Genomic DNA, 16,629 nt, shown 5'->3' with positions numbered 1-16,629 from the left:
AGAAAATATTTAACATAATATTCCTAGTACCCAAATGCGTTTAGTATGGTAAGAAATTAGTTCATTTGTGACTATTATAAGCAAATCCAAGATAAATTATCATAATTATTCTATTTGATTTTAAACCTAGTGTGCATTCTTCCATAAGTGAACTTTGTTCAGACTTTGATGTTTGTCGCAAAGAATAATGCCTCACTCATCTATTTTATGATTATGTCACGGATGCTTTTAGCTTTCGTATACAACATTTATACTAAAACAGAACTAGAATACTTGCTTACATAGGTTGGTTTGCATACTGGACCTCCTATTTGTTTTAGTACTAATCCAATCTCTGTAAAGCCAAGAGAAGTCCTACTATCGACTTTAGTGGCATTAGATTGGTCAAATGGTCCAAGCAAGGTTATTTAATATGCTGTGCCTATTTAGCATAATCTTTCCTGCTTCACTTATTCACTTATTATTGTGTGAACACAAGCCCAGCTAATCAGTTTAACTTTTAATATTAACAGAATAGCTACTGGGGAGTAGTTTCCATTTGTCAACAGATATATTATAGAAAGTTGGTTGCACTACCTCATTACTCTTGCTTTGTGAAAGAGCCAGGCTATCATTTGTCAATTCCTCATCATCTGCATTATTCCTGTTAAGAACTTTACTCTTCTTCTTCTTGGATCCTCCATCGCTAGCCGTGCTGCTATTATCTTCCTCATTAGCTTCCTCATCATTGTCATCCTCATCACTTCCACTCCCGTCATCTTCATCATCTTCGTTATCTCCATCACTCCCCTCTTTTTTCAGCGCGTTCTTTCCTTTTCTTTTCTCAGCAGTAGGCCGCCAGTCATTGTCATCTTCGCTGTCATAGTCATCCATATCATTCAGCTCTTCCATCGATACAAAATCCAGCAGGGGTCGGTTCCTGCGCAAATTCCATTTTTTTGGTTCATTTGTTTGCTCATCAGCCACAGCATCAGGTTCAGCTGCTTTCTCCTTCTCTTTCTTCTTTTTTGGCTTTTCTTCTTCATCTTCCTGGTCTTTCTTTTCAGTTTTAATTACCTCTTTGTCTGTTGTTGGTACTTCTTCAGTGGAGGCTTTCAGCTGCTGTTCTTCTACTTTCTCTTCTGCCGGTTCCTCCTCCAAGATATTTTCTTCTGATCCAGTACAGGAACCTTCACCACTGTCCTTAGATGCATCTTCACTCCCATGACCACTTCCTTCAGAATCTGTTGAGCATATGAAAATTTAAAAAAAGTTCCGACACAAATGAACCCCCAAAAATAAAATCTCTTGAAGCAAGTTGTTAAACAAAAGAATGATGCATGTTCCTCCCTCATAAGGTATTCCACCTATTTTTTCAGCTGATGTCCAAATATTGCTATTTCGAGTGCTATGTTGAGAATCTGTTAAACATGTGTGCACTTTAAGATGCCAAAAAAAAAGATGGTAGAACTTATTAAATGAGCATTGTATGTTCCTTTGAACTGTAGCTCATATTAACAAAAAGCAGTAGCACAGTAATTTCCATGTGAAGTCACATCTTAAAGAAAGAGCATTCCAGTTTTTAATTTCTGGAGGTGTTTTCTACATCTTCAAAATAAAATAGCTCTCCAATAGAAGAGGTTTGAAATTACAAAATGAAAGTTTACATAGCTAGTTCTAATAATAATATGGATAATCCCACACTTTCTTTTTTAATACATCTTTGTTTTTCTGGGTTTGAGGGCTCTTTTAATTTTTAAGGTTAGTTCACTTATTAATCCCACATAAACTATGCCTCCCTCAGCATTGCAGCTGCACTACAATGCATTAACTTTACACTACTCATACGGTACTATTCTGCATGTACTCACTATTTCATTAACACATGCCAACATGAGCAACAAAAAAGAAAAAAGAAAGGTTTTTATATAAAAAAGAGACATTTTTACTACAAAGAATATGCAAAAGATATTGAAAAATTACATGTGAACTTGCTAAACTTCATAAACAGCATCCACCTTGCTATCCCTAATCTTATATGAATCTACTGCTTTTCTTTCATAGTATTGTTTTAATGAAGGAAAACTCAGAAAATATTTTTTTTTAATTTTAAAAAGAAAATATAGTTTCCTGATCCAATGCAGAGATCAATTAGGCAGTGGCTACAGTTTTCAGTTTGCTCAAAGCCAGCACCAAGTTCTTGATCCGCTGTCATGCAGATGCAAAGATGGAACACATCTTGTCGATGCTCGCAAATTCAAAAAAAAAAAAAAACTTGACTTCTTTAGTTACAAGCCAAAAATCTCCACCACTCAGTATCACCTTACACAGAGAATTTCTCTGTACACTCAGCTCTGTATAAATCCAAATAGACACTGAGGTAGGTGTGCACAGTGTGTCATTTCCTATGGCATTTTTTTCCACCTCAAAGAACATTGCCAATGATTAGCCAGTTGTTACTTCAATATAATGGTCAGTTTTGCCTTCTTCTGCATATACCTGCATGTGGAAGTGTTCAGTGAGGAGATTATATAACTACTGACAAAAAAAAAGCCCTAAGTGCTACTATTACTGATTAGGACAACAAAACAATCCATCCCCTTACAACCTAATAAAAACCAGAAGTTTCCAACATATGTTCTAACCTTTAGAGGTCCAGAAAAACCACAAGTTTTTTTCACATCTTTCAGAAAAACATAACTCAGTCATTTCTCCACACCTATTAGCCTTAATTGTAGTAATCAAAGTACAAGATAATTAACTGAAGTTTTGAACGAGTAGAACATGAATCAGGCATGCACAAGAAATAAAACCAGTATTAACTAACAGGCAATCCAAAATAATTGTTTTCAAGTCACAATAATTTGTTTGGCTAGGAAATCAGAGGATGAGTAAGGCTGGAAGGGACCACAGTGGGTCATCCCAGAGCACACTGCCCAGGATTGCATCCAGACAGTTCTTGAGTATCTCCAGTGAGGAAGACTGCACATCCCTGGACAATCTGCCCAGTGCTCAGCCACCTGCACACTAAAGAAGTTTTCCTTCAGATTCAAGTGGAACTTCCTATGGATCAGTTTCTGCCCATTGCCTCTTGTCCTATTTCTTGGCACTGAAAAGAGCCTGGTCAACCCTCAACACCCTCCTTTCAGACACTGATAGACATGGATGAGGTCCCCTCTCAGTCATCTCTTCTTCAGGATGAACAGGCCTAGCTCTCTCAGCCTTTCCTCATTAAGAGAGAGTACCTCCACAGAAAGACCACAAAAATGGTGAGAAGGCTGCAACACTCCAAGAAGACAGGCTCAAAGAGTTGGGGTGGTTCAGCTTGGAGAAGAGAAGGCTCCAGGGAGAACAGAGCTTATGAGAGAGATTTTTTACTAAGGCCTGTGGTGACAGGAAAAGGGGAACCAGTTTTAAACTGAAAGAGGGTAGGGTTTAGATTGGACACAAGAAACTTTTCAATGAGCATGGTGAGACACTGGAACAGTGCCCTATCACTGAAAATATTCAAGGTCAGGTGGGATGGGGATTTAAACAATCTGGTCAGTGAAATAAGTTTCTAACCAAGGCAGGGGGTTGGCTCAGATCATCTTTAATGGGTTTTTGATCATGGGTTAGTTTATAGGATACCAGGCCTGCTGGCAACAGACAAGGCACACCAGATACAAAGAGGGGGAAAAGGATCCTTGCATAAGTTATCAGGGCTCACAGAAAGACTACATTAGATTTGAAGGGGGAAAGGAATAAACCCAAGTTCCCTAGAGATATGCCTGAGGACAGCACACCAGTGTTTGGGGAACAACATGCTAGAAAGGTCTAGCACGGACTGTCACCTCAGTGGAGGTAGGGAATGGGAGATCCCTTCAGCAGTAAAGACTTAAGGGTTATTATGTGTTAGAAAACATAGACGTGACTTAAAATGGTCATGGTAAGACTTAGGGCTTGTTCCCCCAAAAAGCTGGAGAGATCAATAGCCCAGCTGAAGTGCCTCTACACCAACATACTCAGCACAGGCAACAAACAGGAGGAGCAGAAAGCCACTGAGCAGCAGTAAAACTATGACATAGTTGTCCCGCATGTAGACACGAGATAACACGGACAGCCAGAGTGCTGCACTGGATGGCTATAAACCCTTCAGAAGGAACAGCCACGGAAGGAGAGGTGGTGGGGTAGCCCCATATGTTAGGGAGTGTTTTGATTGTCTAGGGTGTAAGGACAATGTGGCTGTTTAAGGGTAAGACTCAGGAAAGTCCAACAAGGCAATACTGGTGGGAGTCTGTTAAATACCACCCAACCAGGATGACGAGGAAAGCAAAATAGTCTATAAGCAGTCCATAGTTTCACAACCACTAGCCCTCATTCTCACAGTGGACTTAAAGTTACCAGATGTTTGCTGAAAACACAATACAGCAGAGAGGAACTGGTCCAGAATGTTCCTGGAGCATGTGGAAGGTAACTGCCTGACACAGACAATGAAGGAGCCTACTAGCAAAGACTCCCCACAGGACCTGTTACTTGTGATCAGAGAAGGCCTTGTGGGTGATGTGATGACTGGAGGGTGTTCTGGGCAGAGCAAACTTGAAATGATAATTTTCAGTTCTCAGAGAAGCAAGGAAGGGGGTCAGCAGAACTTCTATCCTGGACTTTCAGAGAGATGATGCCCTGTTGAGAGGCTTGGTCAGCAGAGTCTCTTGGGAGGCAGTCCAGGAAGGCTGGACATTCTTCAAGAAAATCTTAAAAGCACAGGAGCAAGCCATCCCTATGCCAGCAGTATGGAAGACTGATCTGCCTGAACAGAGAGTTGAAAGCTTTGACTGGAACTCAGAAGAACACGGAGAATTTGGCTCTTTTGGAAGAAGGGGCAGGCAACTCAAGACTACAGGGATGATATGAGAGAGAATTTTTTTTTTTTCAGGGGAAAAATTAGAAGGGCCAAAGACCAATTAGAACTTAATCTGACTACTGCCATAAAAGATAATAAATACATAATCAACAAAATGAAGGCTAAAGACAATCTCTGCCCTTTACTGAATGAAAAAGGAAACAGTGCCAAAGGATCAGGAGAAGGCTGAGATACTTAATGTCTTCTTTGCCTCATTCTTTAACAGCAAGACCCATTGTTCTCTGCATATCCATCCCCCTAAACTAGAAGACAGACACAGGGAGCACAATGAAGCACACAACCCAAGGGGAAATAGTCAGTGATCTGCTACATCTCTCAGATGCACACACATCTGTGGGCCCAAATGAGCAACATTCAGTCATATACCAGCAATCCTGGCTAACCAGGGAGACTCCACATGATTAGAAGTTAAAAAAAAATGTGATACCCATCTGCAAGAAGGAGTATCCAGGGAACTCCAGTCAGTCCTGCCAGCCTGACCATGGAAGCAGATCATCTTGAATGCCATCAAGATGATACAGCACAACAGACTGGGGCAGAGGGGCTGGAAAGCTGCTCAGTGGAAAAGCGTGGGGGGTGTTGGTTGACATTTGGCTGAACAAGACCCAGCACATGCCCAAGAAGGCCAGTGGCATCCTAGTCTGTACCAGCAATACTGAAGCCAGTTGGACCAGGGCAGCTGCTGTCCCCTTTTACTCAGACCGGTGAGGCCACACCTCAAATCCAGTTGTGTGTCCAGTTCTGAGCTTCTCAATTCAAGACACTGACATGCTGGAGTGTGTCCAGAGAAGGACAGTGGAGCTGGTGAAAGGTCTGGAGCAGAAGTCTGGCTAAAAGGAGGCTTTTTGAAAGACCTTATCACTCTCTACAACCACCTGAACAGAAGGCTTAGCAAGGGGAGGGTCAGTCTCTCCTCCCATGTAACAAGTGATGAAACAAGATGAAACAGCTTCAAGTTGCAACAGCGGTGGATTAGGTTGCTTATTAGGAAAAACTTCACAGAAAAGGCTGCTCCTCAGGGAAATGGCTGAGTCACCACACTGGAAATATTTAAAAGATGTGTAGATGTGGCACTTAGGGACATGATTTAGTTGTGGGCTTGGCAGTGCTAGGATAATAGCTGGACTCTACCTCAAAAAGTCTCTTCCAGAGTACACAAGTCTAAAATTCTAGGATACTCACCAGTTCCCATAAACATTTTACAAGTAACTCCTAAAGCTATAGTCTCATACTAGACATATCACAGATTGTATGCTCAAAGCAAAATGTATTTTGTATCTCATTTCACAGGTGCCAAGGGCTTATGTGCACTATTTGTCTTACTGTAAATAAGGTAATACAAAATTTTGTCACGTTAAAATTAATTGAAATATTTAACTTAGCTTTCATTATTTCCCCACTGTAAATCTATGACAGACATTTGTTTTGATGCTTTAACTGTGCTGATGCATTTCTAAATAGTCTTAGACTTCTTGCCAATTTAAGCTTTCATTTTGTTTTGGAGGGAATAGCTTGGTATAGTTTGACCTCTAACAGCACTCTAATTTACTAACATTGATTCATGTACATCAACAATACACAATGAAATAACTTAAAGCAGAGAGCAAATAAGCACTATTTTCACTCGCTTCCCTCCTTCAATTTCTCTTGCCTTCTGCCTGCACATTTTGCTTTCTACTCTCCTTTATACATTCATATACACACCAGAGATATCCATAGTAAGAGATATCTCTCCTTGATCTGAATGCATCCACTGTGATATGTGCTTTTCTAGAAAGAGCTATTCTGTGATAACAGCAATTTTTACAGGTCTTCTTCTGTCAGCTGCACTTTTACTGAGGAAGAGGCTGCAGTATACAATTTTCTCCTTGAAAGAAATGCTTAAAGAATGGCTCTTTCAAATTGGCAACCATATCATGTCATTCCCTATAGGAGAGAAGTAAAGCTGCTCTAAGTGAAAGATGGGGCTAGATACACCATCAAATAGTGAAGAATACAGAGTTCCACTGAGGACAAATAGGAGAGATAACAGTTGGGAGAAAGACATCATTTATTCCTCTATACCTTGTATCTTTGGCTGTACTAAGCACAACAGCAGGTGGCACTCAAATCTAAAGAGGATAATTCTGAAAAGAACCGAACATTACGCTACAGAATCAACAAACAAAAAGAAAAGTGTAATAAAGAAACACTCCACTCAGCTGTCGAGTCTTGTATATAACATGTATGAGGCACAAGACTTCAGGGTAAACCTACCGAAATCATTACATGAGTCAACAAAAAAAAATCCTCCCAGGGTTTTTTGCAGGACCATTTTACAATTTTAAATACGACACCCCACAATTTCCAGGTATTTTTTCAACATTCTAAGAAAATTAATGCATACAGAGAGCAAGAGCTGCACTCCAAAAGTACCTGGCCAACCACTCACAGGAGACAGTTTGGTTCTTCAATGCAGTATTTAGCTTAATAAGCAGCTCTTTGAAAAACAGCTTTATTGATCGTTTTAAGTGAACTCTAAAGGATAAGCTGGTTAAAGGCAATCATGGACTCAATTTTGGACTTGGCTCTTCCACTAACAAAGTTTAACAAATTCCAAATAATAGACAAGAAGCATTTGGAATCATTTTAGAAAGTTCCTTTATTGGCACCAAATCCTATGTGGTTGAGCCTTTCTGAAGTGCTCAAAGCTATCTACAACAAATATAATCAAGGGTCCTGGAACATTGAAAAGTTGATCATGCAACACAGAAAGCAACTACCAAGTTATCACTGCTAAATAATATTATTCAATAATAATCAAGCTATCATGTGACAAATAGCCTACAGTGGCCTTATACCCTCTTTTTGAGAGCAGTGACAAAAACCAGGATGCAGATGAGGTTAATGTCACACCACCACACCATCTTATCTATTGGAACTTTACCCTCCCTGGGGGAAAACCCCATCACAAGGCAAACAACTACCCTTTGACAAGATATGTGAAATTACCTAGTGATCTCTGCTAAAACACCACGTCAAGCACCACGTACAATTCCCCCACCCAGGTGCATCCTGATGGATGGGAAATGTGGAAAGCACTACTGGAAGTGTTTGTCAACAGCCTCTGGCCATAAATTTCCTTACAGAAAACCAGCTTCAGTACCACAAAATATCCTTGGCACAGGTGCCATACCAAACATGCAAAAGCAGCTGTACTTCCCACATATCTGATCTAGATATCACAAATAAAGACTCTATAACACCTTAAGGAAATGCTTAAACTAACTAGAAGGCTATAATATTAATAACTGGATGTAAAAAGAGAGGCAGAAAAACCTAGGTCATGTATGGAAATTAAGAATTTTTAAATTACCAAAGGCAGAGTTGTGTAACTGGTAAAATTGTGACTACATCTGACTATTAGACACAGAGGTCCATTATGCTACAATCAATAAAACTATAAGCAAGAACTAAAAGCTTAATACCTCACTTGCAACATAATTCCAAGAAAGAGAATCTAACACACCAGTTAGATATACGGCCCTGGCTTTCTATGCTATTTTGCTGCATATGATGATTAAACACTGGTAGACTACCAGCAATTCAACATCAGTGGTGCTGGCAGTTAAAAAAATTGAACTGTCCAAAATAACATGATTAAAAACACACAAAACCAAACCAATATAGATTAAGATGCTACAGCCCTACAGAGAGAAACTTTCTTCTCAAATCATGTTTTGAAAAGAAGTATCTAATATGTATTAACTGCAGATGGAGACTGGGCAGAGCAGGAGATGAAACTGACCACTGATCCACAATTACACATCTCAGAAAACAAGTATTTAGTTTTATAGAAAAAATGATGGAAAGGGAACAAAGGAAAGTCATTTAGTAAGCAGCTTTCTCACTTTTACAGTAGCAATAATTATGTCATATGGCATTTCAGTAGATGTACTGAAAACCACTCAAAACTAAAGATTGCCAATTTTGACATAAGTCATTAGGAAGTGCCTCATTTACAAGGTTAGAACACTGATGAAATTGGGTGCCCTACCAATTGCTTGTCAGCAAGCACCTGGAATAACAGAAATCCCAGTGTTTGCAATGAAAATGGAAGCTGAAAATCTTGTCAATGACTCATAAGTTTTACTTAAGAGTGGCAGACATCGGTACAGACAAAAGTTTTACCTGGGATGAAGATACTCCAAAACAACATACTGCTGATATTTTCCATTTTCTCAATTAGAAAAAACTCTTGTGAATTCCAGTCTCAGGAACTACACATTAATATGGAAATACATCATCATTTAATAACGATTAACTAGACAATATTTTCTTTTACCTTCACTGTCTACTGAAACATCTTGCAACTTTACTCTTGCCTAACATTTTAGTTTAGTCTAAAAAACCAAATATATTTGTTTCTTCATCAAGATTTCAGTACTGTTAAACACTACAGTATTTTGATCCTTCACAATCACTTCTTTATATTACAATATTCTGTATAGGAAAGCAAAAGTGTAATCTCCATTGTGCTAAAAGGAAAAAAGTTACATAAAGATAATGATATTTGCAACTTTTTATTTCTAGATCAAGACACAGGGTTTTTAAAATAGATAATATATGCATTTATGTAGATCATTTCTTGTTTTAAAAACAGATCTTCCACTGACTTCAACTGCAAGAAAAGTACATTAAGTACATAATATATATATGCATGTCAGGCTTCACACTCAACACCAAAAAAAAAAAAATTTGAGTCAACAAGACTAGTAGCACAAGTAGTGACAGGATTGAGTTCTTCACAGGCAACATTCAGTTATTTTCTTCTCAGCTACACTGAAATAGCAACCAGTCCTTAAATTCACACGATTGCTGCTCAGGGACCACTACATTCCTCTGTATGATTTCAATTTCAGTATACGCACTGACAAAACTGACTGAATTCACCGATGAGAGAGAAGAAAAGTAGTAAATTCTTGCTTTGGAATCCTGCTGGGAATTACTCTAAACCAGTACTCTGATTTCTGACATTGGTGTATCTCCAGCTGCTTCCAATGCAGAAAAAAAAATTAAAAAAGGACTCCCCAAAGCATGCTTTAGTTTACTTACAAGAAAAACTTCAAATAACTGACATGTATTGTAAAAGATACTATTAAAAGCTTTAGGTTGAGTATATTTCAGCACCATCATTTCAAGTCACATGTTTGTACACTCTGACTCCAAAGGGACAGTACTTTTGATTGATCCCACATTAAGATTACATATGACAGTTTCTCTCATGGAACAATTTTTTCAAGATGTTTACAGAAACGAAAAGAATACAGTACTTTAGAAAATGGCATCCCTAATGGAAACAGAGAAGCCATTAAAAATTACTTTGTTCACTATGAACATAATGAAAATCCAGGAGGCTTGAAAACTATTTACATTAAGTAAATTTACAAGAATGCAACAGTTCTAAAATCAATTTCTCTAAAGAGATGTCAGAATGTTGAGATCTTTTAAGCAGAAAAGGTCAACTGATTGCTGGTATGAGCTAAACCCAAAAGAAAAGAAATAAATTACACTGAAACTAAAAGTCCATGTTGCCAGTGGAATTTTTGGTGGAAATACAGGTTAGGTGATTTGAAATATTTTTTATAATGAAAAAATGTACCAAGGTGCCAGGACTCTGAAAACAAAAAATCAGAAATGCCAGCTGCTTCCCAAAAGCATTTAATACCAACTTCTCAAATCCTTACTGCATTGCTTATTCCCAGAAATCTGGGAGAACAATGAAGGTGTGTAAAAGTTGAGGTCTACTGTATTCAGTCCCCATATATTTGCATAGTATATAGTACATATAGTACATATCACTGGAGATCCTAAAGCTCACACATGAGGACACAACACAGTCATCAGGGAGAAAACAACTTCAGAATTCTTTTAAATCCATATTTAAATAATCCTTTAACCTAATTTTCAATTTTTTTTTGTTATTTTAAACACCTATACGTGCATTTGTGAATGAAATAAACATAAAGATATGCCATGGACCTGTGGAATTACCATAGTATAATTTATGCTCATACTCAATGCAGACTGGTTCTTACTTCTGACACACTTACTTCCTTTTGTAAGCAAACTATACAATGTCATTTTGAATTCAAGCAAATTCTAAATACTGATTTGCAACAGCCTGCTCATGGAGAGTCCTATATATGTATATGTGTGTGTGTGTATATATGTATGTGTGTGTGTAAGAAAATCCCTCTATTTAATCATTTCCTCCAGCCAAATTGAAATGGACTAAGTGCAATCAAATTTAAAAGTATGTTATACCAGCTTCATTTTAAACCAGTACAGATGTTCTGATTCTGATTTCCTGCAACTATTCATTTAAACTTGTATTACACCTAAGAAACTCTTATTTGTAGCAATTTTCTATCCCCCAACTTCTCCAAGCCCTCACAAATTTCTTTTTCCACACTGATAATCTCCATATAAAGTGTAAGATGTCAAATTCTCTTGCTGTTTCAAAGTGTTATTAAACAGAACATTAATTTCTCCTACAAATGACAGATAGAAGTTTGGAAATGCTAAAACAACACTTCATGAGATATAGCAACACAAAACAGCAATTAGAAAAAAAACATTTTTAGCAGAACTTGGTTTTTTCCTCATATGCTTGTTTCAATTCAGTGTTGCATATTTAAAGGAAAATCCATTCAACTTCCTCAAAGTGAAATTGATTTTGAAATACACTCAGGGGTAGATACTGACCAGCCCCCTCTAGTATATATACAATGTCCTGAAAGTCAAAAAGGACAGCAATTACAAATGAATCTTCTACACTCAAAAAATGTTGAGCCAGAAAGCTGTATTCATTACTTTTAATAAATTACTGTCTTTTGACCAACTAATATACTGCTCTGTATCATGTGTTCATCACCCATACTCCCTTTCCAATCCTCGTCTTCCCTTAAATCCTGCCTACATTATTGTTTCAAAGCACAGAGATTTTCTTTAGTACTTATAAACCATTTTCTTTCATGGTAAATTATATCCTTATTCAAAAGAAAGGATCAACAAGCCTCAGAACAGAATTAAAAGAGTAGACAAAAGAAGCCCCCAAAAGTCTGACAATGAAATTGTAAGATGACATCAGTTTTACCCTCTTAAGCCACTGCAGCCTGCTCTACCAGAACAACCAAGGGAAATATGTCTAAGTCTAGGGGAAGAGGTGCTGAGAAGAACAAAACCAACCACCCAAACCAAAACAAACAAGGAGCACTAGGGCATACTTTAAACCTGACATTGGGTGAATTATTATTAAGAATTTTTAAGTTCATCAATGCAGACGAACTTGCCAAATGCTAAAGAATAAGCTTTTAAATGGGAATATTTTTGCACTATACATTCACACAAAAGATACACCAGCATCCCCAGTGCAGAAATAACAAAGCCAAGTTATTTGATAAGCTGTCATAATGCTTCCCTCACATCTTACACATCCTGCATCTTCTTCTTAATTTCCCTCAGCATACACCACAGAACATCTAATGTGCAGTTTATTGACCAACATGGTCCTATCCCTTCTTCCCCTTTCTTTCAATATACTTGAGTTTACTAATTTTATTTTGGCCATCTTGTCTATTTTCAGTTTCTGTGAATGTTCACTGCAGATATAGGAATCTGCACATATAGAAAAGACAGCAAAGCAACAACTCTCTGTGGTAAGGACTTCCTTCTAGTATGAAACATGTACACTTTTCTGCATATTTCTACCTGAATGGACACTCTAAGTTTGTCTATTGTAAAAAACAATAAAACCCAGAACAGATTATCTTTTTGCTTTAGGTTCTTACTCACCGAGTAGAATTAACCTTGAGAAAAAGTCAAGTTTGTAAGTCCAAAACAAACTATTATCCAGACTTGTTCAAAACAAAATGGCTTTAGATTCTTATTTCAATATTAAATACAGTGACTATTCCAAAAACTATCCCTACACTGAAGAACTCAAAAGCAGCAAATACAGTTAAGGCAGTTTGCACAAAAGCTACTCAAATGTTTCTACCAAAACTTGCTTCACAATCATGAGGTTTCTGTTGTAAAAAAATAATCACAACTGAAGTATTGATTCCCAGTTATCCAATCAAGTCACTCCCTTAAAGGGGCTCCAAGTCCCAGCAGACTCACTACAAGCATTCTGCCTCCTATATGATATTAAATGAACACCATAAACCAAAAATGAGATAATTCTGAAGAGAGGAGATGAGAAAGCATATTTACCTGAAGCATCTCCAACTTTAAAATCACTGTCATCAGAGCTATCATAATCTAAAGCTTCCAGCAGCGAAGCTGCCAAAGGCTTCACCTGTCTCCTCTTCGAACTGCGGTCCACTGCAGGGAAAAAAACAGTGTTGTTACTGGCTGGCATAAAGAGCACTCAGCGTCGCTAAGGGCATTTAAATTAAAGGCAGCACGGGCGTGACAGGCAGGGGCAGTCCCGAGAGCAGCCGGCAGATGCAGCGCACAGGGTCCGGGGACAGCCGCTGCCACAGGTGAGGCCGGGCAGGGTCCGCGCTGCCGGCGGAGCGCTGGTGCTCCCCGCAGGCGCTCCGCACCGCCCGGCACCGCGCACGGCGGGCTGCCCGCGGCCCCGGGAGCGCTGCGCGGGCGCTGGGGCCACCACACGCCCCCGGAGCAGCCGGCATCCCCCAAGGACGAGCATCGGCGGGATCCGCCGGGCACCAGACGCAGGGGACGCGCAGCCGGGACCGTGGGACGCCCAAGGGACAGCGATGCGCCCGCTCCCTCGGGGGCGGGGGCGCTCCGCGGGCACGGCGGCACCCCCGCGGGGCGCGGCCGGCAGAACCGCTGCGGATCACTTACTAAAGCCTGCGCGAGTGGGCGGCGGGCGGGCAGGGGCCCTCGGGTGCAGCGCCGCCGAGCCCCGGGCCCCTTCCCCAGACAATGGGCACGGCGGCGACCCGGATGCAGACCCGCGCCCGCCCCGCCGCCCGCCCCGCCGCGCAGGCGCCGCCCGGGCGCGTGCGCACGGTGAGGGGAAGCTGGGGAGCGGCGCTGCCAGGGGCCCTGCCCGGCCTGGCGGAGAGGCGGCGGCGGGGCCGCCGTGACCGGCGCTGATTCCACACGCTCAGCGCGGAACTGCTCATTCTCAGGATACTGCCTGTAAAAAACAGCTCTAAAAACCACCCAGGCACTGTTCCATTACCCCGTGTGGAAACGAGAAAGCGTTACAACAGCTGTTCTCATTTATCCCCTGCTCGAGGAGCTGAGTTTCTCATGGGCTCTGTTGCATTGTCAAGCTCATTCCTGAACTTTTGAAGAACAGCAATCCATTGCATTAAAAAAAAAAAAAAACAAACCAAAATTGGGAAGAGATGTTCCAGGCCAGGTTGGATGGGGCACTGAGCAACCTGGTGTATTTGAAGGTGTCCTAGCCCACAGTTGTAACTAGGTGACCTTCAATGTGCCTACCACCCCAAGCCACTCTGTGATTCCGTGACAATACAAATTGTTTGACCACATCACATGAGTATGGGAGCTCAAAAGCACAAAACCGTGAGAGGTGGACAGCAAAGACAGCAATGCTGGGCCATTAGCTTTGCAAGAGTCCCAGCTTTGCCTTGGTTGCCAGGGCTGTCCCTGGCCCCTGATAGCACTTTCCAGAGTTCCCTTTGCCTCTCCCCACCACACAACCAAAATGAGCCACCTGCACAAAAGTTTTAAAGGAATTGATGCTCTGGCTCACAGGTACTTTAAGAGCTTGAGGATTGAGAATAGTACTAAACAGGAAAGCTTCCAACAGGATTGTAAGGGCTTTAAAATTGGAAAATGTGTGTCTGTGAGAAACGACTGCTCACTTTTTAAAATTTTAAAGGTTTTTTAAGCCTTAACAAAAATACAACAAAAAGACTAAATGAAGAAAAATTACAATGCTGGGAGCTCCTGTGACTCTCAGCCGCATGCTCTTCAAAATGGATGTTTCGCCTTTTATACCTCTAGCCCTCCTAAAGTCTTGTCAGTCAACTCCTTCCTTGCCGTCTAGTGGGGAAATCACTTTCTTACATCTTGACTGGAGGTCATTTATTACTATAGTAGCAAGCCAACCCTCCCCAGATGCCACCAAAGCCATCCCGTGATAACAATGCAAGGGGCAAAGACATATTACACTAACGTAACTGTACATCTACAAAACTTCTCTTAACATCATCTAATGTTCACCCCTTAATTGTGAGAGCCGACTGCCTCATTACTCATCTATAACATGTTTAATGATGGATGAATGTAGGGCCAAACTCGTTCTGTGGTTGTACGGAAAATCACGCTATGAAAAGCCAGTGTCCATAAAGGAGACACAGGAGTCCTGTAACTTCATTCAAATAAAGGGAGAGAGTCCACTGGAGCACACAAGCCCATAGGATTTTCTCTCTTGGGGTTTCAGAGGGCGCAGCCTCCTTTTATCCTTAACTCCCAGCTGTGTGTTGCCCTGTTCCTTTCCCCATTTCGCTGAGGTACTAGGGAGGTACAACTGCCTACCACATATTTCCCCCTTGAACCTGTCATTTTACCCCGAAGTTCAGAAGTTCAGGTTTGTGCAGACCCACTTCTCTGTTTCAGGAGTCAAACTGGGCTCTGTAACAAATCTGCTGCCCAAAATTCAGAAACTCCCACTTATTCCAGGAGCCAAGCTGGATGGGCTTTGTAACAAAACTGTGCTTGAAGTTAGTAGAGACATTAAGACCCATTTCAAAGATGTTAACACCTATACCTTCATCCATGGAATTGTTTGTAAAGACATTAGCACACACCTTCCCTATCATGGTGAAGAGTGGAAGGGACATAAATTTTGGCAAGTATATGTTCTGTGGCCAGAGCCTGGGCTACATTTAACATAGTGCTTCATGTACCAGAGCCAAAACTCCTCTTGGCATTGCAAAGATGGGTACTTTGTTGGTGGCATATAAGTTTTAAATATAGCACAGAGATGGCTGGTTAGTATATGACATAATTATGCAGCTGAAATACTTTCAATAATAATTTTCTGTTTCTGATTTTGAGTATTTTGAAAGGACAGAAAATTCCAAAGGTAAGTGTGAATTCTGTTGTAATTCTGTGCTTGAATTTCTTGGTGGTTTTGTAGCATATTACCACATCCATAGGTGAGGTGTTCACACTGCTCCTGTTTCCTCCATCAATTCTTTGGCTACATAGGAGGAGTGGCTGCAAAGTGAATTCTTTTCCTGAATCTGGTTTTGCCAGCCCTACCCAAATATGCTATTGGCCCATGAACTCTAGTATTTTTTTCCAAACTCTGACCAGCTTCCCTGTTCAATAAGGAGTTGTGTATGTCAGCTTTTCACTCCTTGGGTATTTTTTTTTCCTTTTTGACTGGCAATCCCTATCCTACTATTTCCCTTCACACACCATTTCAGTCTTAAAAGACAAGTGGCAGGGCTCAGATCCTTTTTTGAGACTCTTCAGATCCATGGTAATGGAACGTACTGTGCAGCAGCACGTTCTGCTGAACCTCCTCCCTGCCAATGGACAAACCCCTGCTTTAGTCCCATACACAGAGATTGGCAGGACAGCCCAAATCACATATAACAGGAAGGAACAGTAAAAAGAACTGCCTCCAAATTTGGCCCTGAGGGAAGCTCAGGCTGAGCAGTGCAGACAGCTTCAACGAATGAGAGCATTCAGCACAGAGAATGGGAGAGGAGCACCCTGTAGAACAACAGAAGAATTTATGAATC

At 40.5% G+C, this 16,629-nt stretch overlaps 1 protein-coding gene across 5 annotated transcripts in view; it reads right to left on the bottom strand.

Annotated features, from left to right (window-relative positions):
* Positions 1-13,869, bottom strand: part of PHF14 (PHD finger protein 14) — a 162,161-nt gene extending 148,292 nt beyond the window's left edge. For 3 of the 5 annotated variants that reach the window (XM_030970176.1, XM_030970184.1, XM_030970193.1), the window contains exons 1-3: positions 13,742-13,869; positions 13,139-13,249; positions 577-1,223 (exon numbers count right to left, since the gene is read on the bottom strand). In XM_030970176.1, the coding sequence (XP_030826036.1) occupies positions 577-1,223; positions 13,139-13,249; position 13,742 (759 nt within the window). In that variant the 5' untranslated portion in view covers positions 13,743-13,869. Of the gene's footprint in view, positions 1-576; positions 1,224-13,138; positions 13,409-13,741 lie in introns of those variants that run through there. The other 2 variants (XM_030970167.1, XM_030970158.1) reach the window with 2 other exon arrangements.
* Between the last annotated feature and the right edge of the window lie 2,760 nt (positions 13,870-16,629).

This window comes from Camarhynchus parvulus, chromosome 2, assembly GCF_901933205.1.
Source record: "Camarhynchus parvulus chromosome 2, STF_HiC, whole genome shotgun sequence".
Taxonomy (NCBI): Eukaryota; Metazoa; Chordata; class Aves; order Passeriformes; family Thraupidae; genus Camarhynchus; species Camarhynchus parvulus.
This window is presented reverse-complemented; position numbering and strand designations above follow the sequence as displayed.